The sequence below is a fragment of the Pyrus communis genome, chromosome 14 (genome assembly GCF_041283825.1).
Source record: "Pyrus communis isolate YQ-2024b chromosome 14, ASM4128382v1, whole genome shotgun sequence".
Lineage (NCBI taxonomy): Eukaryota > Viridiplantae > Streptophyta > Magnoliopsida > Rosales > Rosaceae > Pyrus > Pyrus communis.
The window spans coordinates 23,177,355-23,199,963 of NC_142578.1; the positions used below are offsets into that span (position 1 = coordinate 23,177,355).

Consider the following 22,609-nt stretch of genomic DNA (forward strand, 5'->3'; position numbering starts at 1 on the left):
CATTGTCAATTTTAAAATATGAGGTATGAAAGTGTCGTGACACCAATAGCTGAAGTAGTTTTTTGTACTTTACCCAAAATATAAATTATAAACCACCCTTTCAAACTTGGTACCCAGCTATCCAGCTGGTTTTCGCCGGAAAACGCAGACCATGGCTACTGCCATGACTAAGACGTCGAGCCCACTCTTCTTCGACTTCATCCTATCTCCTATGTGCTTGTCTACAACCAATAATCTCATCTGGTTTGGGAAGCTTCTTCCGCCGCTCTATAGAACTTGAACCTCTTCTTCCTCGTGCAACCTTCTTCTTCCCTGCAAATCTCACCATTCCTATAGCTCAGCGTGGCGTCAAACACAATGAGAAGGAACATGCTGAATAGTGTGCAGACCCAACAGTTCATGGAAAGAATGAAGAGATTGGAAGAGGGTTGATAGGGGTTGCTAAATGCGGCCAAAAATAAATTGGAGTGCAAATCTTGATGCTCTATGTGTTGGGTTCATCCTGATTTTCTACAGATTTTGGCATTAGGGAAGTGGGATTTGCGAAGCATATGAGATTTTCATCTGGGATTTCGTTGACAAGTGTTTTAATAGAAGTGAGAGTGAGAAATTGGGTGTTTGGGATTTCGTTAGGAAAATGGGATTTGGTTGATAAATGGAAATTTCATGGTGCTAAAGGGATTGTGGGGTTTGTACCTAAAGGGGATTTGAAGTTGTTGCCATGGATGAACTGGATTGGAGAAACAAACAGGTGACAAAACCCATTGAAGTGAAAAGCTTGAGACTTTGAAACGTGGTTTGGGTTTTTTTCTTCAGGGAGTTGTGGGAGATGAATGCAGTGGTGTGGGGGATAAATGTAGTGGAATGCCTTGAAGCGGAGAATGATTGCCAATTCAAAGGGGGACCAGTCGCGGCCGCTTCTCTGATTTGATGAAGTCTAGGAAGGTCGAACTCTGTAGTTGTTGCTTCGCCCTTCACTCTTACTCCAGTGTAAAAACTCCTTCACACTTACCTAGTATTTTAATCCCAACCTAGAAATTCAAAATTTTGAAACCCAGATCTGCCCAGAAGAAGGGACGAAATAGGAGGCATCTTGCAGGAAGGTGATTTGCTTGGGCCTATAAAACTTGCCGCCACGGGTGAGGCGCAGCAGAAGTGGGTCGTCGAGAACAGATCTAACCAGTCTGTCGAGGATCCTCGGTGTCGACATGTCAAGATCCCAGAAGCTGCCATTATCTCTTTCCATAACCTTTTGCAACTTTTTCAACCCATTTGACGTGGCTGATGAATATTTATGTGTCCAAGATTTGGAGGGTGTGGGCTAACGTGTAATGGGGTTTACTACTACCACGTCAGTTCTTAACGGATCAATGGATGAAAAATATAACATATGTATTATATTGAAATAAAATAGTACATGAGGTATGAAAGTGAAATTTTTAAAAAATGTTGTATGAGGTTGTATGTGACATCCCACATCGCCCAGGGGAGTGATCCTTATATGTATATTCCCATCCCTACCTAGCACGAGGCCTTTTGGGAGCTCACTGGCTTCGGGTTCCGTAGGAACTCCGAAGTTAAGCGAGAAGGGGGCTAAAGCAATCCCATGATGGGTGACCCACTGGGAAGTTGCTCGTGAGTTCCCAAAAACAAAACCGTGAGGGAATGGTACGCCCAAAGCGGACAATATCGTGCTACGATGGTGGAGTCGGGCTTGGGATATGGTCCCGCCCGGGCCGGGATATGACAAATTGGTATCAGAGCCTAACCCTGGTCGCGTGTGTGCCGACGAGGACGTCGGCCCCCTAAGGGGGGTGGATTGTGACATCCCACATCGCTCAGGGGAGTGATCCTTATATGTATATTCTCATCCCTACCTAGCACGATGCATTTTGGGAGCTCACTGGCTTCGGGTTCCGTAGGAACTCCGAAGTTAAGCGAGAAGGGGGCTAGAGCAATCCCATGATGGGTGACCCACTGGGAAGTTGCTCGTGAGTTCCCAAAAACAAAACCGTGAGGGAATGGTAAGCCCAAAGCGGACAATATCGTGCTACGGTGGTGGAGCGGACCCGAGAAGTGATCCGTCCCGGGCCGGGATGTGACATTGTAATACACCTCAAACCTGAGGTGGTAAAGTGTAATTTACCCTAAAAATTATGTAATATTTTTTGTTGAGAAACAGGGAAGAACCAAGGGAAGATAGAGAGGGAGGAAGATTAATGCAACAAAAATGTAATATTTTAGTCATAAGTTTTAATTCAAAGATGGTGTAAATATATACACTAGTAACATCACTGAATTCGAATCTCATTAAGTTTTAACTCATCTAAAAATCAAATTTTGCTGGTTAACTCCTTAAGATCATCTTCAATTCTTAGGTTAAAACATACAAATTTTAACTCTGAAAATTTAGATTTTAATCTAGAAATAGTTTTTTTTTAATTTTTTTTTATTTCAATAATTTTGAGTTAAAATTTTAGCTTGAGATTATTAAAGAATGAATTTAGGATAATTTTTTTTTTCTTTATGATTAAAAAAAATTTCATCAAGTGTTTTTATATAAAAAGAAATCAGTGAGATATTTATTCATTAGTTTACTATATGTTTTTGTTAATTACTTCGGACCCCTCATTATCCTCAACAATATTTTCAGTGTACCGAAAACACAAGCCGGTACATTAAGTGTCATAAAATAATTGATTGAAAGATTTTTATCCAAGTGTCCAACTAATTATTTTGTGACATTTGTGTACCACATCATGTAATCGGTACACTAAAAATCTCTCCATTACCCTCCACCCTAGGAATTAATAATGCCTATAATAATGATTAAAATTTGATTATTGTACGGCCACTTCACATACAATCTAATGATATTTGCCTTTACTTGTAGGTTTGATATTTAATTCTCGTGGCGAATTTTATGCTAATTTATTCTCTACTGTATCATTATATGATGGGGTAATGGTAGGAAAACTAAATTTGTAAACAAAATAATGTGTCACCAATAAAAAACAAGGACGTTAATTGACACTTTGCTAATAATCTAATCATTTATAATTACATCATTTGATTTGCAAATTTAATTTAAAATTTTTTGTTTACCTAACATTACTCTTATATAATTATTGTATTGTTGTCTATTATTCTGTACGAGTTGAACACGTAAGTATGCATTTGTAGCGTCGATCACAATCTCTCTCTACATGCGGAACATGGACATGGCGTCCCTTTTATTTGATTCAAAATTAATTTACTTACAAAATAAAGAAATTTTATTTGGCTCAAAATTAATTTACCTATTATTTGTACATATATTTTATAATAATAAAATGTGTCCAATATATGTATAATAATACATGGAAAATATATTACCTGCTAAATAAAAGAATGTTATTTGATTCAACATCAATTTGCCTATAAACTATATGTTAGTTGCTCATCATAAATTTACATATAGGTAGATTAATTAGCAGTGCATATATATATATATCTTGAGCTTATGGTAGTACTATATACATTTGAACGTGCATATATATATATATATATATTATTTGTTCATTGTAATTAAGGCGAGTAATTACATTTATTAATTTATTTTGAATATTGTGGTATAAGCTATAAATATCTTGTAATAATAGGTCAATTATTTTTCTACTTGGTAGTCATTTTCAAATTTGGGTTTTATTTGGAAGTTTATAACTAGGTCGGTTTTTGTCCAGAAAATAAGAGTTGCAAGGATCATTATCTAAAAAACCCTTATTCTTGTTTGCAATTGAAATTTGTTCTCCGTACATTTTTCTGGACAGTAATCTTATTCTTTTTTGTTTTAATTTTCCAAATTTCATTTGTATTCCTCAACTCTTTTATGAGTATTTATCAAATATAGACAGAAATTAACTCTTAATTTTAAAAATGTCGCTTTTTATAAAAACTTTTAAATATATCCAAAATCCACTTAAATAGACACAAATACCCTCAAATTTAGCAATTAAATAAATTAAAGGTTTTTTAGCTACTGTTACCTCAAGCTCCTGTCCAACTTCACCTTTGCTTCTACACTCCACCACCACAACCATATCCCCTTCAACCCCCTCATCACAGACATTGAGCGCCGTCGTGGTCACCGCAAGTGGGAGCAACATAATTTCAATCATGCCTTCAACACTTTTTTTCTTACTAATATCATTTTTAGTTTTAAATATAAAAATAGTTTTTAAAGTTAATCCACATGTCTTTATATGATTGTATTTGTGAGACCCACGTGGCACCACATCATCACACTAACAGAGCAATTGACATATTTTTCACGAAAAAACTAAAATGATCAAGATGTACAAATTCAAAGAAAGACAAAAATGATTCATGATAGACAAATTCAAGAACATTACTATTGATTATCATTAATTGTTAAGCACCAGATTAAGGAGTTATGTCAATGTCACGAATCATTTTGGCTAAAAAGCTTTTAATTTATTTGATTATTAAATGTGAAGGGTATTTGTGTTTATTTAGGTGGAATTTTGAATATATTTGAAAGATTTTATAAAAAATGACATTTTTGAAATTAAGGGTTAATTTTTTGTTATATTTGATAAATACTCCCATTTTATTGTAATTTTTCCGATTTTTGGAAGAAATTTTTATTCATTTTATCATAGTTGATTTCCATGATGTATCTCGCAATTTTGCGCCTCTCAATTCGTTTTCGGACGCAAATTTCTCATTTTTGTCATTGAATTTTTAAGTGAAAAATCGAATTTTGAAAGTTTTGAATAGAACAAGGTGCAATTACGGTTTCCAGTCATATGCTGTTGGGCGCAAAGAATCGAGCTAGGGTTTGTTCAGGTCCCTGATCTGACCTGCAGAAGTAGGGACTTGATTGGATTGCTTATTATTGTAGTTAATGGGACTGAAGAAGAAGATTGATTTGGATGTTGAAATTAATAGAAAGACCTGAGATTGGTGTTTTTATTATTTGATGGGGAACACATGTGTAGGACCAAATCTTGGTAAGGGTTTCTTTCAATCTTTTACTGTCGCTATTTGGCGAAACCAGCCGCCGGAAAACAGGCTTCCTCCTCCCAATGAAGGAAATAGTAACAAAAGTGGTCCAAGTTCAAATCATGATTCATCTAAAGGAGGTTCTGAAGGGAATAAAGCACTTGATCATCAGGTTTCTAAAGCTATTGAGATTCCTCCTAATCCGGTCCAAAGCACACCGCCTCCAGCTGTGAAAATCGGTAATGATCCACATAAAAAAGCAGAACCTGAAAAACCTAATAAGCCGGAGGTTAGGGAGGAGGTGAGTAAGCCTCCTCAGGATGCTGACAAATCGAAGAAACCTGCTCATATGAAGAGGATTTCGAGCGTTGGACTGCAAGTAGAATCGGTGTTGGGAAGAAAGACTGGGAATATAAAGGATGTTTATAGCTTGGGCAGGAAGCTTGGACAAGGGCAATTTGGGACGACATTTCTCTGTGTGGAGAAGGAAACGAATAAAGAGTTTGCTTGCAAGTCCATTGCAAAGAGGAAATTGACAACACAAGAAGACGTGGAGGATGTTAGGAGGGAAATTCAGATAATGCATCACTTGGCAGGTCACCCCAATGTGATACAGATCGTCAGCGCTTATGAGGATGCTGTGGCAGTTCATGTTGTAATGGAACTGTGTGCAGGTGGGGAGCTTTTCGATAGGATTGTACAAAGGGGGCATTACACAGAGAGAAGGGCAGCTAAGCTTGCAAGGGTTATCGCTGGTGTCCTCGAAGCATGCCATTCTTTGGGTGTCATGCATCGGGACTTGAAACCAGAGAATTTTCTATTTGTCAACCAGAAAGAGGATGCACCACTTAAGACAATAGATTTTGGGCTCTCTGTGTTCTTTAGGCCAGGTATAATATCACATTTATGGATTAGATTTGTATCTGGAACCCATATGGAACAAATTAGGTGCAAAGATTATTGACCCTAAATTGTCATAAACCTGTGAAATAAGATATTTGCTTTTGATTCATTCTTGAGCTGGTATTTAATTGGTTTTTGGTAGAATTCTCTTACTATTTCTTCCCATATCATTCGTTTACTTTGATGAGTGTAGGATTTTCGATTTTATACTTCTAGATTGAAATGGTAGTTATGCGGAACTGAATATGCTGGCTTGATCATTTTTCTCTGAATTGTTGCTTCTAAATAATTACAGAAAAGGAACCTGCCTTCCTTGCTTTAATATGTTGAATATTTACGATTGTGATGTTAGGTCTCATGTTCATGAAGTGAAAAGTAGTCGACCATAAGTGTGAAAATATATTATCTATATATAAGCAAACTTTCTTTGCATGTGTGAGATCTTAGATGAGAATCTGATGAGAGGAAAAAAGAGGTGTGTAGATGGGGATATACTGGGAGAGGTAAGTGTGTGAAAGGTGATGGCAGGGTAGATATCAAAGTGGTTAAGGGTTGGGGTGTGTGGTGGAGGAGGGTGATCAATTGTTTTAACTGCTTTAGAGATAAAAATAGCCTTAAGTAATATATGAGTATGAATAATTAACTTCATCATTGTTGAAGCTTGAAAGGTCAATGATTTTTGGTATTCTTTGATGTGAAATTGCTCACTTTTGTAATGGATTGAAATTAATTGTAGTGATTCTAGTGAATGTCTCAGGTTGATTTTTACGGTAGAATTTGCTTTCTTTGTTTTTTGAAGTCACACTTCAAAGTTTCAAGAATTCACAAGTTTGTTTGAGTTGCTCCTGCCTATAGCCCGTACGACACTTTGTAAGAGTAATATGGACACCATGTGTCATAAGTTTGCCCTCCGTTTAATAACTCGTCACACAAACTCGTCATAAGTTTGTGGCTTTTTTTTTTGTCAAGAATTTTGTGGCTAACCTTTCGGTTTTATCTTAATGCTATGAGGAGTTTTTCATGTATCTGGGCAGAGTTTATTTAATTTTTGAATAAATATGTTAAAAGCAAGGATTTGAATATGAAAGATATGAAACTATTGCAACGGTTATTTGTGCGGAACTATGCTAGCTAGAGGGGGTAAAGAAATACTATTTGTTCATTTTCTTTTGATAGTCGGCTTTCCGTTTTCATTTCATTTACAATTATGTACATGGGGTGTTAGATAACTCATGTTGCTTGTGTAGTTTGCTTGCACCCCTTTTGGCTCTTTTCAAAATACTGTGAAGAGCACAAAGGATACGATATAATACACATTAACTATTTACGCGAAAAATTCCTTCAGAAAAAAGGATATAATTTTTAGTTAATGCTTCGAATAACCGTGCATTTGATAACCATTTCAAATGTATTGTTTCCTTCCCTTGCCCCATAGCTCCTGCAAATCAGTACGTTTTTAAGTTTCCAGTAAATCTCTGTTGTAAATGATATGTTTTTCTAAAGCCAGCATGCTGTCTGAATGTCGTCTTTGCTCATTCGAACTTATTTGATCTACTTCACATTGTTAGATTGAATTCTTTCAAAATCTGAATTATAACAAAAACCCATCTTCCCAGGAGAAACATTCACTGATGTTGTTGGGAGCCCTTACTACGTGGCGCCAGAAGTACTACGGAAGCACTATGGTCTAGAATGTGATGTTTGGAGTGCTGGTGTGATCATTTATATCTTACTCAGTGGAGTGCCCCCTTTCTGGGATGGTGGGAATATCATGGCTTTGTTGTATTGAGTACTCATTAAATTTCATATAAAAGTTACATCTAATCTCTAGTTTTCTTCTGATGTTCTTGATCAGAAACGGAGCACGGTATATTTGAGCAGGTATTAAAAGGCGAACTCGATTTCATATCAGAACCGTGGCCCAGCATATCTGAAAGCGCTAAGGATTTGGTTCGGAGAATGCTTGTGAGGGACCCAAAAAAGCGGCTAACGGCCCATGAAGTTCTTTGTGAGTAAATTTTCTCTGCAAATTTTTAACTTTGTTGCAACCTAAAAGCTCCATTATATCATGCTATTATTGGATTATTTTTCAGAAAGCGTCTCTTAAGCATCAATCTATGTAATTAGATGGTTCAGTATGGAGCATTATTAAGTGTGAACAATTCAAAATCTCAGAAACTACAGTGGAAAGTGGTTTAGAATTTGATTAAGAAAGAAGGGTAAAATATAAGTGGGCTAATTATTACACTTAGGGTTCGTTTGTAAGTGTTTTTAAAATGACTGAAAACACTTTTGATAAAATGTTTTTGGAACCAATCCATAGTAAAAATGCAAGTGAATCTTGGAAAAGAGGAAGCACTCCCAAAATCATTGTTTCTAAAAGCGTTTTCAGTCATTTCAAAAACACTTCCAAACGAGCTCTTATCCCAACTGGATTTCTCTTTTCAAACCTGTCACAAGAACTAAGGACTTAATTCGTGATAGGTTGTAAACTTTTCAAATTAGAAGCATGTGTTGGTCCAGTGATTAATTGGATAATTTCAAAGTGTACTTCATAGTTCGAAGTTAAATAGGCTTTTTGAAGTTCACTTGCGCTTTGGTGCTTGAATATCATGCTTATAGATTCTACTGTTTTGCGCATATCAATGAATTGATAATTGAACTTAGAATTGAAGGTAAATTATTGATCTGGGAGTCAGTTTTCTATTCAAACTGTTTGATCCTTACATGTTTTCGCATTTCTTCTATCATGAACCATTGCATTGCATTAAGTAGCACTTTTGTCCTTGCAGGCCACCCATGGGTTCAGGTAGATGGCGTTGCTCCTGATAAACCTCTTGATTCTGCTGTCCTAACTCGTTTGAAGCAATTCTCCGCGATGAATAAACTCAAGAAAATTGCCATCAGGGTGAGTATACTCATCCTTAAGTTTTAGAACCTTACGGTTTTGTTTGGATGAGGGCTTTGCAAGTACCAAGGGATTTGGAATAAGTTAGTTAGAAATGTACCATTGATTGCATCATTACAAAGCGTAGGCATGGGACTTACAAATGACTCCTTTCAAGTAGTCATTTGCAAATCCATCTTAATGCATTGTGTATACAGTCTACTTGTTTCAAATCCCTCCTCCTAATCTTTTGTAGTGCATTAATTTCTAACTAATTTAGCTTAAATTCCTTGGTACTTGCAAATCCCTTGGCCGAACATATACTGAAGGATTTTACAGGTCGGGTTTGCATGGTTACGACAATGTCAATAAAATTCTGCGATAGTAATATTTTAATTATGCAATTCTGTATTTAAAACAACTGCAAAAGAAAGATCTTCTTAAAAGTTTTCTTGTAAGTGAAGTAATCTTCGGTTGTTTGTGTAGATTATATTTATAGGGTGGGGCTATCCACACACCCTTTTTTACCACCCACACATCCCATGTTAATTTGTGTCCGTTGATCTTGTTCAAATAATTCCGACCTGACTGCCGGAAATTGAGAAGGGTGTGTGGAAGGTAAAAAGAGGTGTGTGAATAGCACCACCCTATTTATAATATGAAGAAGTAAACAAGTTTGATATCATCAATGGTAGGCCAATATTACTGCTTGAAGACTTGTTGGGATGACTGGTTCTTTTGTTCGGGTATGACTTACCCATCTATGCTTGTTTCGTAGGTCATTGCAGAAAGCCTGTCTGAAGAGGAAATTGCAGGCCTGAAAGAAATGTTCAGGATGATAGACGCAGATAATAGTGGGCATATCACCCTTGAGGAACTGAAGAATGGTTTGGAAAGAGTGGGTGCAGACCTCAAGGATTCTGAAATCAGTTGGTTAATGCAAGCGGTAAGTGCTAGTTTTTGATCCATATAGAGAACTTTTTGTAGTCTTGTAGAATACCAAAAATATAGTTTTCCTTGTCCTGATGGATTTAATTACACACATGCTATCCTATGCCTGTGGAGTGTAATGGAAGTTATAAGAAGGGAAAAAGTAGGGTCTGCGATAAAGAAAGTTGGCTTTTGATTACCATATTATCCTTAGTTTTGAATTTATCGATTTCTTAGTTTAAGAGAGGCCAAATCATGTTTTCTTGCGTTACAATTGATGGAGTTTTGTCGTCAATAGTATAGATAAACGATAAAGTGATGTCAGTTGCAAGATCAGCAACCGTTTTTTGTTTCCTGATTGATGAAGGGTTTCCTTTTCTTATAATAAAATTTGCAGGCGGATGTGGACAACAGTGGTACCATAGACTACGGTGAATTCATAGCAGCAATGCTCCACCTGAACAAGGTCCAGAAGGAGGATCACCTGTATGCAGCATTCTCGTACTTTGACACAGATGGAAGTGGGCACATTACTCGAGATGAGCTGCAACAGGCCTGTGAGAAGTTTGGCTTAGAAGATGTTCATTTAGATGACATAATACGTGAAGTTGACCAGGATAATGTAATTCGACTTCCCTGCCAAAATGCATGCTTGCTTTTCTTTCTCCTTTTCTTCATTTGAAATTCTTATGGATACAAAATTGTTCATGATAATTTACCTTTAAACTTTTCAGGACGGGCGCATTGATTATAGCGAGTTTGTCGCTATGATGCAGGACACAGGTTTCGGCAAGGGGTTACAAAGTAACATGAGTAGAAAGGTAGCATGAGTATTCGAATTCGAGGAAGTCCTCAAGCATTAATACCTGATGTTATGTCTAGTCAACAACACAGTCCATATAGTCAATATGTACTAATATTTGCTTCTTAAGAAAAATTAACAGAAATAGAGATGCATACTGATGTAGAGATCAGCCAGATTTCAGGGGGTGAGAGAGTGTTAGGGCCCTGTTCTTTCTAGTGCTTTCATTTTGTATTTACCATTTAGTTTTGTATGAAGTATTTTCACTTTTGAAATGACTGCAAGTCATTTGTTCTTGAAGCTATTTTTGTAATTGAATCCATGTTTCCTTGTACTTGTTCGCTTATGCCCTTAATTCCAACATATTTTTCAGTTTTCCAAACTCCGTTTGATCAGAAAAAGAGATTTCGGAACTCATGAATCACTGGGTATCGTGCATCATCCATTTACACCCATTAATCTTCATTTTTTCATACACCGGAAATTTATCCATGACGAACACATATCCTTGAACCAAGTAGTGGTTAGATGTCACTAGATCAGATGACCATTAGCGTAACGATTCGTTCGTTAAGCTATAACAGGCAATGCCTACCATCGATTTTTCATGTTGTACAATCCATCATATGATAGTGAGATTATGTATGGATATTTGCGGGAGAGGGTGCATACATTCGTTTTAAGAGAGGATATTCAGCATATTCCTCGTCCTCACGATTCGGCATGATACCTTTTTTCTCTCTTAAACGCGTCGATTTGGGGGTTTAAGTTCATGGCTTAGCTTATGTTAAAAAATTCTATTGGATGCGCCCGTCTATATCATACATCACACTTGTCATGCTGACGTAGTATGTAAAACTCATGTTTCGTTAATTCTAACCACAAACGCTAGTATGTGGACTAGTCGGTCTCGCAGATCGTTTTCGGAGGTAAATGTAAACTTTTCCAAAGAAGGAAGTTGTAATTCAAGATGCATGCATCGTCGTCCTTTAAATTTGATGCAGTCACCGTGTGCGCTACGGCGAGTCCTTGAGAGTTGTATGCATCGACATGCTTATATTTGATGCAGCCACCGTGTACGATACGACGAGTCCTTGAACAAGAGTTGTATGCATCAACATGATATAAGCTTAATTGTCATCTTCCTACATATGAATCAGCTTGCATATGCTAAACACACGTACAGAGATGTACAAGTATATATAATAGTCCATTAGCAGGGGTGCAGGACTAGCAGCCACGGTTAACATTTAAGTAGTACGTAGTCACGAATGGGGCCTCTCACATTCAAATACTAGAATTTATCTTTTGCATTGACGCCATAACCATCAATACATATTTTGTTATTCTTAAATATCAAATTTAACAAATATTTGTGCATTGAAAATCTTGGAGACCCTATAAAGTTCAATCTTGTGCGGTCGCTCCACTTGCTCATCACCAAAACCGCCCTTGATCATCGTGGAGTACTGGAAAGTAAGACCCTGTATGTCGTATGCTGCTTCTTTATACCACATTTCAATTTTCACGTATGTATTTGGTGTAAAAATGAATCTGGAGTTGATTTAATTTGTTGGTAAAAGGTAAAGTTATCCCTAATATTTGATGCACCCTTGTATCTATGCATATATGCCAGTGGAACTGAGAGAGTGGAATGTCCACATCCCACAATAGTGATAATGTGATATAGGGCCGAGAGAGCACGTACTGAACAATCTAATTTGTCTAATGGACCAGCCATAGCTGTTGGCCAGAATGCTTGAAATGGAACCATGTGAATGTGATATATCCTACAAACAGGGGAAGAGAACCACACGCTTATCGAGTTTCAAGAGGCCGATTCAGTTTGTACGGGCTTTTCCAGACAATGGCTATATACTTCACTGTCATATTCTATCCGATCATGTAGACCAAACAGCGAACCGTATGCATTCATTGTATGCAGTAATTTCTTATTCAAATGATTAAAGAAATTAATGAATACCCTTTCCATTAAAGTTCAAAATTTGTAGTGTTTTTTGGTTAAGAAAATGTTTTATACTTTCGACTTATGTTGTTAGACAGATGCATACTTAATTAAGCAAATCCCTAATTCACCTAGTAAACCAAATTGGCAAGGATTCAACCCCAAATTTGGTAGTCTAATTTTCTCATACAAGCGATGTATTAGTCTGGAATGCGAGCCTTGAACTCAAGACTTCATGTGTAATTTGCTTAACTGAGTTACAAGCCCTTTGCTAAAATGACAGTGTTCTTAATTGCTACAAAACAGAAGAAAACGAAATTCATAAATTCTTTGATGGTCACTTGGTTGTGTCCCCATATATACTACTAGACGAAAACCAACATTATTAGGATAGTTTGAGTACGTAGCATTTTCAAAATAAATAAATAAATAAAGGAGAAAACCGACATCTCCTAGTTGTCAAGAATAAGTATAGTTTGAAACTTTGAGTAGTATTTTTACAAATAACAAGGGTTTTCTCTCAAATTTTAGCAAATTACTCCTTAAATTTTTATAATTGGCCAATTTCTCCAAAATTTTAATTTTAGCCGATTACCTTTATGAACTTTTATAATTGGCTATTTTAGCCGATTACTCTCATGAACGTTTACGGAAGCCATGTAATCAACTAAAATTAAAGTTGAAAGGAAAATTGGTCAATTATAAAAGTTTAGGACGACAATTGGCTAAAATTAAAGTTTAGGAGGAAAATTAACCAATTATAAAAATTCAGGGGATAATCGGTTAAGATTAAAATTCAGTGAATAAATTGACAACTCTTTACAAGTGTAGAAAAAATTGACGTCTCCTTACAAGCTCCTTAAGTTCTGCAGTAAATGAGTAAATAGGACCGCAAGTGATAAGCCCCTTAAATTATTTCCCAGCAAAAGATTCAACCTAGGATACTTGTTATTTCTCTTTTGTTTTTAATTATTTTTAAAATTTTGGTTTGATATCAATAGCCCGAAGCACATGATCCTTGACCTACCGCACACCATCTTTTTCCATTACATGTACATCTTTTGATGAACTTTCTAAAAACTTTAAATCACACCAGCCTTTTAATTCAACCTTCACTTTCAAAGCCTCTTTTTTCAGGGGATGAAAATGAGAGAAGAAAACGAACGAAAGCTGCAAGTCCCTAGACTCCCTACCATTTGACACCCTTTATTTCCTGCTGTCAATTCCTCCTCTGTATTATTTGGACCACTTAATAATTTTCGTTTTTACACTAATTTCCTCCTCTTAAAGATAGAACAGATGATAGCAAGAAAGAAACAGGCTGGTGGATGAAGGTCTCTGTCCAATATAACTTTTTCCCTGGTCGCTCCCACGTTATCGTGGGCACCATGCATAAGATGCTTATACGTGTGTTTTGTTTTTGTTTTTGTATTATGCAAGGCTAAAGTCAAATAATTGTCTAGACTTCATTTGTTTTTAATTCTCTTTCTCTATGTGAATATGAAGTATTACTACTTGTACCCTCTCAAAGTGGATGTTCAATTTTAAATAGCAGAGGACATGAATCTGCAATACATTTTAGTGATATATTAATAACTTTTGGTTTGATTATAGGGAGAGATTATTCAATATACACAAAGAACACCGTCAAGTAATATTGTTCAACTAAAATTATAACATGAGTATTTGTTTTTTTATTAACATACTCTAAAAGTAAGACATATCAACTATATTGCTCATTCATACAATATATACAACACGTAATATAATAAATCACGTGAAATGTATTATCTGAACACGTACCAAATTTTCTTAGCTAAAGGGTATCTGTCAAACCCTTTGCTCAAAGAAGTTTCTTCAGTGGAACTAATAGTCTAAGATTGCAATTATAGAACGCAAGTGTGTCACCTTAACTTAAATTCGGCCCTTTTCCTCCTGTAGTGGGTGGGTCCAACAAATGATGTGAAAACCTTTGTATTGTCTTAATGGATCGAAGTGGTCTACATGTTGGAATTTGAGACTCGGTTTGGATCACTTTAATTAGAAACCAATACCCATCGCTAGTTATAGTGCCATAGCCACTTCTACCCCAATTATGTTGCCTATTCCACCATTTTCTTCCACTAGGGTTTGGGGCATTCCACTTCTACTAAATAATGGAGGTCATTTGTATACTTTTATGGGTTCATAATTGCTAAATCTTTCTTCCTATCCATAATACAAAGCTTTCTTCACGTTTTAAGCTTATGACCGTTTGAATATTTAAAAAGATAAGCAGAAAGCGAGGTGTAAATTCAATTCTAAATTAAGAAATTTATTGTAATTAATATTCATGAATTTTTTTTAATATTGTCTATTTAATTTATTAGTGCGCGTATCTAATTTTGTTTAACATCGTATTTGATAAGATAAGAGGATGGATAATATATTTTCGTAAAAAAGAGAATTCTCCGAGGTCTGTTACGTTCCGCCGTGTTCACCTTTTTTCTCCCGTCCAATTCCTTCTGTGCTGGCTCTCTTTTCACACGGAAAGGAGGATTCAACCTTTATTGCTTGTGTATGGTCTGCATTAGTGAATTACTATGCTATCAGATACGTGATCTTGAGATCCACGTGGAAGCAGCATAGGGCAGCTGCTTGGGATCAACTTGATCAGCTAACGTGTCATGGCAATTGTGGTGGTGACTCCACTGCCGTCAAGTCGATATGAATTGTAAGAAAGCAATTCGTGGCCCTACACGTGGCAAGGGAAGGACGGCTAGCTAAAACGTGCGTCTTGCGACGATCTCTTTAGGGTTTAGCACGGTCTCTCGACCTAAAGGCTAAAACTGGCTGTCTATCCCTTACGGTCACGTCTTTGTCGCATGCCTTTCCCTCTCAAGGACGGCACCGGCCTTCGGATTTGCGATGTGGAGGCAAAAAGCTTCAACAGATTTTTCCCTTTCTGTTTTTGTTGTTATTTTGAAAAGGAGAAAATTAGGTAACGTATTCCAGGTGGAGATCATTTAGAATATGTTTGGTACTTTTATTGAATCCAACTTTTAAATTCAAAGATAATTTTCAAGTTTAGCTTTAAAAACTTGTTTGGTATGACTATTTTCAAAAACTAAACTCAAGACTAACTCAAAAATATAGTCTATTATCTAAAAATACAAAAAGTGACTTTTTAGAGTTTTTAAACTTAAACTCACTCATTTATTTTCTCTCTCTCCTCCCCCACACTCCAAATTTATCTCTCTTTTCTTCTTTCTCTCTCCCCCTTATTACATTTTTCGTCTCTCTTCCAATTTGCTCTCTTCATTCTCTTGGTTCTTTATCTCATTCATCTTCCTCTCTATCTCCTCTGATCCTCTCACTTCTTTCTCTTTTCTCTAATCATCTATTTTTTTCTTTTATCCTCTCTCATTTTTCTCTCTCGGCTCCTTTTTTTTAGTTCTCTTTGTCCAGTTTAAGTTATAAGATTTAAAAATTTTAAATCGTATACTAAACAAGTTTTTAAGTCTTAAAGAAAACTGTTTTCAAGAAAAATTCTTAAGAAATGTTTTGAGAAATTATAAATTTTTTTAAATAGGATACCAAACAAACCCTTAGTATTTTCCAGTACTACAGAGCAATATTGTGAGGTAGAGTTGAACACAAAACTTAGTGTGATACAGTAGGAGTATAATCTCTTTTTAGTGATAATCATTAATATCAAACATCTCGGTCTTGTTATTCAAAAGAAACAAAAAAAAAAAAACATCTCGGTCTTATTAATCAAGAATTATGTATATTAGTATAGCTAGAACAACCTTCACAAGTTGTCGTTGAAATGATTATATTCAAAATTACAACTCTATACTGACAGAATAATTTTCATCCACACTGCTATGAAGTTAAAAATCTTGTAACTTTATTTCTTGAATCAGTATTATACCATAAATTAATTTTAAACCAACCACAAAATATTATTAGTTTAGATGACTGTGGAGTAAAAAATAATCGAGAAAAATATGGAGGCGACATGTGAATTCTTGGTTGAAAAAGATGAAATTACTCTCGAGGCACACAGGAACTCCTACGCGCAAGAAGTAGACAATAACGGATTAATCAATGTCAAAGGTGATCAAAATAAGTATTTATTCAAAATCTATTTCATCATTCCTTATCAAATCCTCCCCACAAGGTAACCCATATTTATTCTTTTCAAATTAGGATTAATTACCAAAATTAATTGATTAATTTCCTAATTGATTACAAGATATTATTTTGACATAATATCTTGCAATTAGAGCAAAAAACCACCATAAGTGGCCGGACCCCTTTTCTCCAAATAGGGTTGGCCACACCTCTATATATAGCCCAGCCCCCCCTCCCCCCCTCATTTCTCCAAATACCTAAGTCCAATTCTCTTACAAAATTCTTCAAATTTCTCTGAACATTTTCTCCCTCAAATTCTAACTTTGGCATCCGAGGTTCTTTAGCCAAAGCCCCTCATTCATCGTGGGCGCGCGAGACTCTTGGCCTTGGCCTTAGGTGTTAATTGTTTTGCAGGTGCATTTTCGTCCAAGAAGGAGAAGGCGGAAATTTGCATCCACAAATTGATGCTTTCATTGAGAGTCTTGATTTACACACTCATAGAAGACTCTCGCATTCAAGGTTTTTCGTCTTCTTATTCATTTGTAGATTTTTCGTATGTTCTTATTCTTAGAATTTTTATTTATAAAAATTCTTTGATAAAATGTAAAAGAAAAGTACAATGATTAGAAACTCAGAAACCACGACGAACGAAAATTCCAACGTTTAAGAATTGAGACCATGACAATCCACAAGGCTCAACACAAAGACAAATGGAGCGGCACCACCACCACGGGGTGTCACTGTATCAGCCACCATGACAGCAACCACCATGGCCACCCATGACGAGATCCACACCCATTGTGAGCAGGCCACCTCGCAACAATAGGCCCAAGCCTATGCCACAAGGCAGCCATCCCAGATTGAGCAGGCCACGGCCTAAAAGGAGCAAGCCTTGAAGGCAGCCCAGCTTGTTGTCACTTCAGCAGCTTAGGCCCAGACGCCAGCAGCTGAAGCCTAGCATGCCCAGGCCCACACCACGGAGCAACGCCAAGCCCAGGCCTAGGCCATTTTGCAAGGCTTGGCCCAGGCCCGCGCTGCACAGCAGCCGTCCCAAGCAGCGTCTAGAAGCAAACAGGCCCAGCGCCCAGGTGCACAGCACGTGGGGCAACCCACGCTAGTGGCCCGACCTGCTCTAGCGATCTGACCCGCTCATACGACCCAATTCGAGATCGAACCCACTTCCGTGGCCTAGCCCACTTTCGTGTGTCCTAAGTAACCCAGGCTGGTCCAAGACCGGTTCAACCGTCCTCGCTTCAAATTTCTAGGCTAACGATTAAATCGGAGGCATTTTCACCCTATTTTTCTACAGATTTGATATTTCCCAACTCAAATCTCTCTCTTGAAGTCTACCACACTTCCACTACTTAAGGAAACGCATTCCGTCTAAGCTCTTGCAACCCAAATGGCGAACAACACTTGTCTCGACAAGTAATAGAGTTGACAAGCCCCATCGTACAGTAGACAACCTTGGTGAATCAACTTTTGCAACGTGCCTTAGACAAGGTTTCTTGTAGTAGGACAAAGGCAGACGACGAACTTCTTCAACAGCGTCTCGGCAAGTAGCTCATCGACCAGCCACGAACTGAGCGTTCGGGCAATGTACATTTTCGGCTGGGCTCTCGAGATAGCGTATACTCTCGTCTTAGCACGTGGAGGAGCATGCACTCTCGGCTAGGCCCACAGACGAGCATACATTCACGGTTAGGGCCACACTCCGATAATCAACATGAGTAACCTTCCAAGCGAAGTGTTCATTTGCGGCTAGGCCTGCAAGGAGTGTCATCCACCTCACATCGGAATAGGTAGCACCACAGATAGAGAGAAGCAATCACTCAATCCGGTTCAAGTTCAATCGGTAGCCTGCGAGAAATTCGCTCACTTGTTAGGAACATACCACATGCAACGCAACTGCGGCATAGACGAGCTGAACACATGGAAGAGCAGCCTAGACCAGCAGGTCACGATTGGGGGCAACCGAAAGCTCTGCTGCCATGCTAAAGGAAAATTCAGGAATAAGTTAAGAGGTTCATGATCGAACGATTGCATGATTTCCAGTTCAACGAAGTTACTGACGAGGCTCTCCAATGAGACATGACCAACAAAATTGGGTCACCTTTCATTAGTAAACGGGGTTATCCTACATAGATTTTCTGATACAAATATTACTTATGTTCAGACAAACGTACCAGCTCAGCCTAATGGCGCATTGAGGGTATATGAGTACCAAAAAGACACACCAGCCCAACTACCAAGAACCGAAAACAAGGTTTGTTCTTAACACTCCAGGTAATTCAATACTGAAGCAGCACATCACCAGTAGCCAAGCATCACGGACCTAGTGGTCCAATTCTTCATGTTGTGCACAACCTAACCCAAGCCAGCCCTAGCTCTGCGCTCACAGTCGTGCCTACCTACTCCACCGTTCCTGGCAACCCTTGATTTGCCACCGTGGCTCTTAACTGTGCCGATCTTGCACTAAGGCTCCCAGCCGTACTGATCTTGCCATGTGGCTTGCGTCGACTAAGCCCACGACACTTCAAACTTCAAAGCATCCAACGACGGAGCAGAAGACAAGACTTTATTAGCAGCCATTGCTAGAGAATGCCTTAGCGGTGAAAAAGCTTGCAATCTATTCAGATTCTCAGCTGATCACCAACTAAGCCTCAAAAGGGCATAAGACAAAACATCTAACGATGGTGCAATACTTGAAAAAAGTATGGGAGCAGTTCACCGCGCTTCCCACGTACACTTTTACGCGGGTTCCACAAACAGTTCAAAGTCTCAAGCAAATCATTGAACAAGACTCCCACGCTAAGGATTATTTTAGTTGTCCAGCTCTACTCAACTGTGCTCACTATAACGACTTCCATGCTCTCCAGTGCGAGAGGGTAAACTAATTCCCTGATACCTATCTAGGTCTGCTCTCTAGTGCGAGAGGATAAACTAATTACTCTCTAGTGCGAGAGGGAAAACCAATTCCCCAACACCCATATGGCCATGCTCTCTAGTGCGAGAGGATAAACTAATTGCTATCCAGTGCGAGTGTAAACCAATTCCCCGACACCCATATGGGTTTGCTCTCCAGTGCGAGAAGATAAACTAATTGCTCTCGAGAGAGAGAATAAACTAATTGCTCTCCAGTGCGAGAGGGTAAACCAATTCCCTGACACCCATATGGGTCTGCTCTCCAGTGTGAGAGGATAAACTAATTGATCTTTAGTGTGAGAGAGTAAACCAATTCCCCAACACCCATCTGGGTAAACTATCCAGTTCAAGAGGGTAAACTAATTGCTTTTCAGTGCGAATGGGTAAACTAATTCCCCGACGCCCATCTGGGTAAGATTTCCAATGCGAGAATGCCGCATAGCTCAAAAGATTGCATACTTGAAGACCAACTAAGCAGCAAATGGTTAGGGGGCAGCAACCAATTTGCACTCAACAGTTTGCTCATCCGACACTTCATCTTCAGTAGCTTCGATCTTGGCAGCTCTATCCTTAATTACTTCATCTACGACAGCTGAGAAATCAAACTCAAGCAGTTTCCTCGTTTTTGGCAAGCAGCCTAGATGTGGCAGCCCAAACTGTGGCCCATGCCATGCCACTTCCTCGGCCCATGCCGAGCCAGTCCTTGACTTCAGTTAAGCTGAGCAGCATAAGTAATGGCCCCTGCCACGCCACCTCCTTGGCCCATGCCAAGCCGACTCCTGGCCTCTGCCAGCCGATGTGCCGCACCATCCAAACGGTTGCCCCATGGTAGCACCACCCAAGAAGAAGACAAGGAGGATTAAGTATTTCTTACATCGATGCAGCGCAGAGAAGACAAAAAAATCAACGGAAGACGGTTCTTTGCATAGGCAAGCAAAAAAGAGTGCTAAGGGAGGGGGAACAAATATCCTATAGTTTTCTCTCGTCCTTATAGGGATAAAAAATTTCCCTTTAAGTTGATTTAATCCCCTACTTAAGGTGTAACAACCCGGCCCCGAAATACGTTTTATTTCAAAAAATAAGCATATTGGTGATAGGCCCAAACTAAACTCTTGTTTAGTTAACATACCATTAATCCCCATTAAACCCTTTAATTTCATGAACCCTCACAATAAATTCATAACCAACAATTAATTATCAAAGCATATGGATAAAACTCAAGTTATTAACCCAAACTCTCTTCTCTTAGCACAATCGTTCAACAAAAGATTTACCTCGATTAATTAGCTACCACTTAACGTGTTTCTTTATTTATAATTACTTCTGAGACCTAATTGCTGTGGTTTAAATATCAATACAATTGTGGTATATGTTGGACTAAATGAATATATTCGGGTTTGGTTTGCATTTTTGAAAATGTGAACTACGAATGGCTTGATCCTTATTTAGGGTACGTAGACAGTTTAACGAGATGTTAGATGCAGCCATAAAATAAGTGAGATTAAATACTTCGATGATAAATAATTAGAATGAGATTTGATCTATAAAGGAAGGTGGTGACAAAGTGTGAAAGGAAATAGTGCATTTGATATAGAAATTGTGATTGTGGACCATGGATGGAAACAAGGCTTATAAATAAAGAAACACGTTAAGTGGTAGCTAATTAATCGAGGTAAATCTTTTGTTGAACGATTGTGCTAAGAGAAGGGAGTTCGGGTTAATAACTTGAGTTTTATCCATATGCTTTGATAATTAATTGTTAGTTATAAATTTATTATGAGGGTTCCTGAAATTAAAGGGTTTAATTAGGATTAATGGTATGTTAACTAAACAAGAGTTTAGTTCGGGCCTATCACCAATATACTTATTTTCCGAAATAAAACATATTTCGGGGCCGGGGTGTTACATAAGGTAGGCTTAAATAGGATTTGGATGTGATTTATTTCATTTCCTAGAAGAATCTAATTCCGAGTTCAAGTGAGAATCTGCATTAAAGTTAGAGATCTCTACACATGCTGCCATTTCCTGGGAGCAGCCCATCAAGTGTGGGGGCATTTGTGGAGTAAAAAACAATCGAGAAAAATATGGAGGCGACACATGGATTCTTGGGTGAAAATGATGAAATTACCCTAGAGGCACACCGGAACTCCCGCGTGCAATAAGTAGATAATAACGGCTCCATCAAGGTCAAAGATGATCAAAATAGGTATTTATTCAAAACCTATTTCATCAATCCTCATCAAATCCACCCCCACCCCCAACAAGGTAGCCCCTCTTTATTCTTTTCAAATTATGATCAATTACCAAAATTAATTGATCAAGTTCCAAATTAATTGATTAATTTTCTAATTAATTTCCTTATTGATTGCAAGATATTATTTTGACATAATATCTTGCAATTACAGCCAAAAACCACCATAAGTGGCCGGACCCCTTTTCTCCAAATAGGGCTGGCCACACCCCTATATATAGCCCCTCATTTCTCCAAAAATATATGTCCAATTCTCTTGCAAAATTCTCCAAATTTCTCTAAACACTTTCTCCCTCAAATTCTAACTTTGGCATCGGAGGTTCTTCGGCCAAAGCCCCCCCCATTCATCGTGGGCCCGTGAGGCTCTTGGCTTTGACCTTAGGTTTTAATTGTTTTGCAGGTGTATTTTCGTCCAAGAAGGAGAAGGCGAAAATTTACATCCACAACGATCTTATTCTATTTCCTGGAATATCACGAACTAAATTCTAAGATGCATAACATAATTGAACTATCTTATTCTACCTTTGCTTGCCTTCACTTGAGTCCCACCAAAACCATCTTCATGTGTGTGCCTTCGTCTTTGTTGAAACCCTAAAAACAATACTAATTGAAGAAAGTTAAAGTTGCAGCATAAAATAAATTGACAATATGAGAATTAGTCCTACTTTTCATAAGTTTATAGAAGGTTTGTTATTCCATCAATATGAAATTCATTCTCAACACGCCCCCACGTGTAGCGAATTTTCAAGCCTAGCACGTGAACAATACAAACGGGGTGACGTGGAGCACGTGTGGTCATTAGGCTTGACACGTGAGACAACT

General features: G+C 37.9%; 1 protein-coding gene across 1 annotated transcript; it reads left to right on the forward strand.

The window, feature by feature from the left end:
* The first annotated feature begins 4,780 nt into the window (after positions 1-4,780).
* Positions 4,781-10,836, forward strand: LOC137713209 (calcium-dependent protein kinase 20-like). The gene is made up of 7 exons (XM_068452484.2): positions 4,781-5,894; positions 7,524-7,667; positions 7,763-7,915; positions 8,700-8,815; positions 9,573-9,740; positions 10,122-10,346; positions 10,459-10,836. The coding sequence occupies exons 1-7, from the start codon at positions 4,982-4,984 to the stop codon at positions 10,552-10,554; spliced, it is 1,815 nt and encodes a 604-aa protein (XP_068308585.2). The 5' UTR covers positions 4,781-4,981; the 3' UTR covers positions 10,555-10,836.
* Positions 10,837-22,609: the final 11,773 nt, after the last annotated feature.

Bases quoted from the DNA above. Each gene is read 5' to 3' on its own strand.
- LOC137713209 (XM_068452484.2), top strand. From the start codon at position 4,982: ATGGGGAACACATGTGTAGGACCAAATCTTGGTAAGGGTTTCTTTCAA. The intron at 8,816-9,572 runs GTGAGTATACTC...CTTGTTTCGTAG, and splicing joins TCAAGAAAATTGCCATCAGG to GTCATTGCAGAAAGCCTGTC. The intron at 9,741-10,121 runs GTAAGTGCTAGT...TAAAATTTGCAG, and splicing joins TCAGTTGGTTAATGCAAGCG to GCGGATGTGGACAACAGTGG.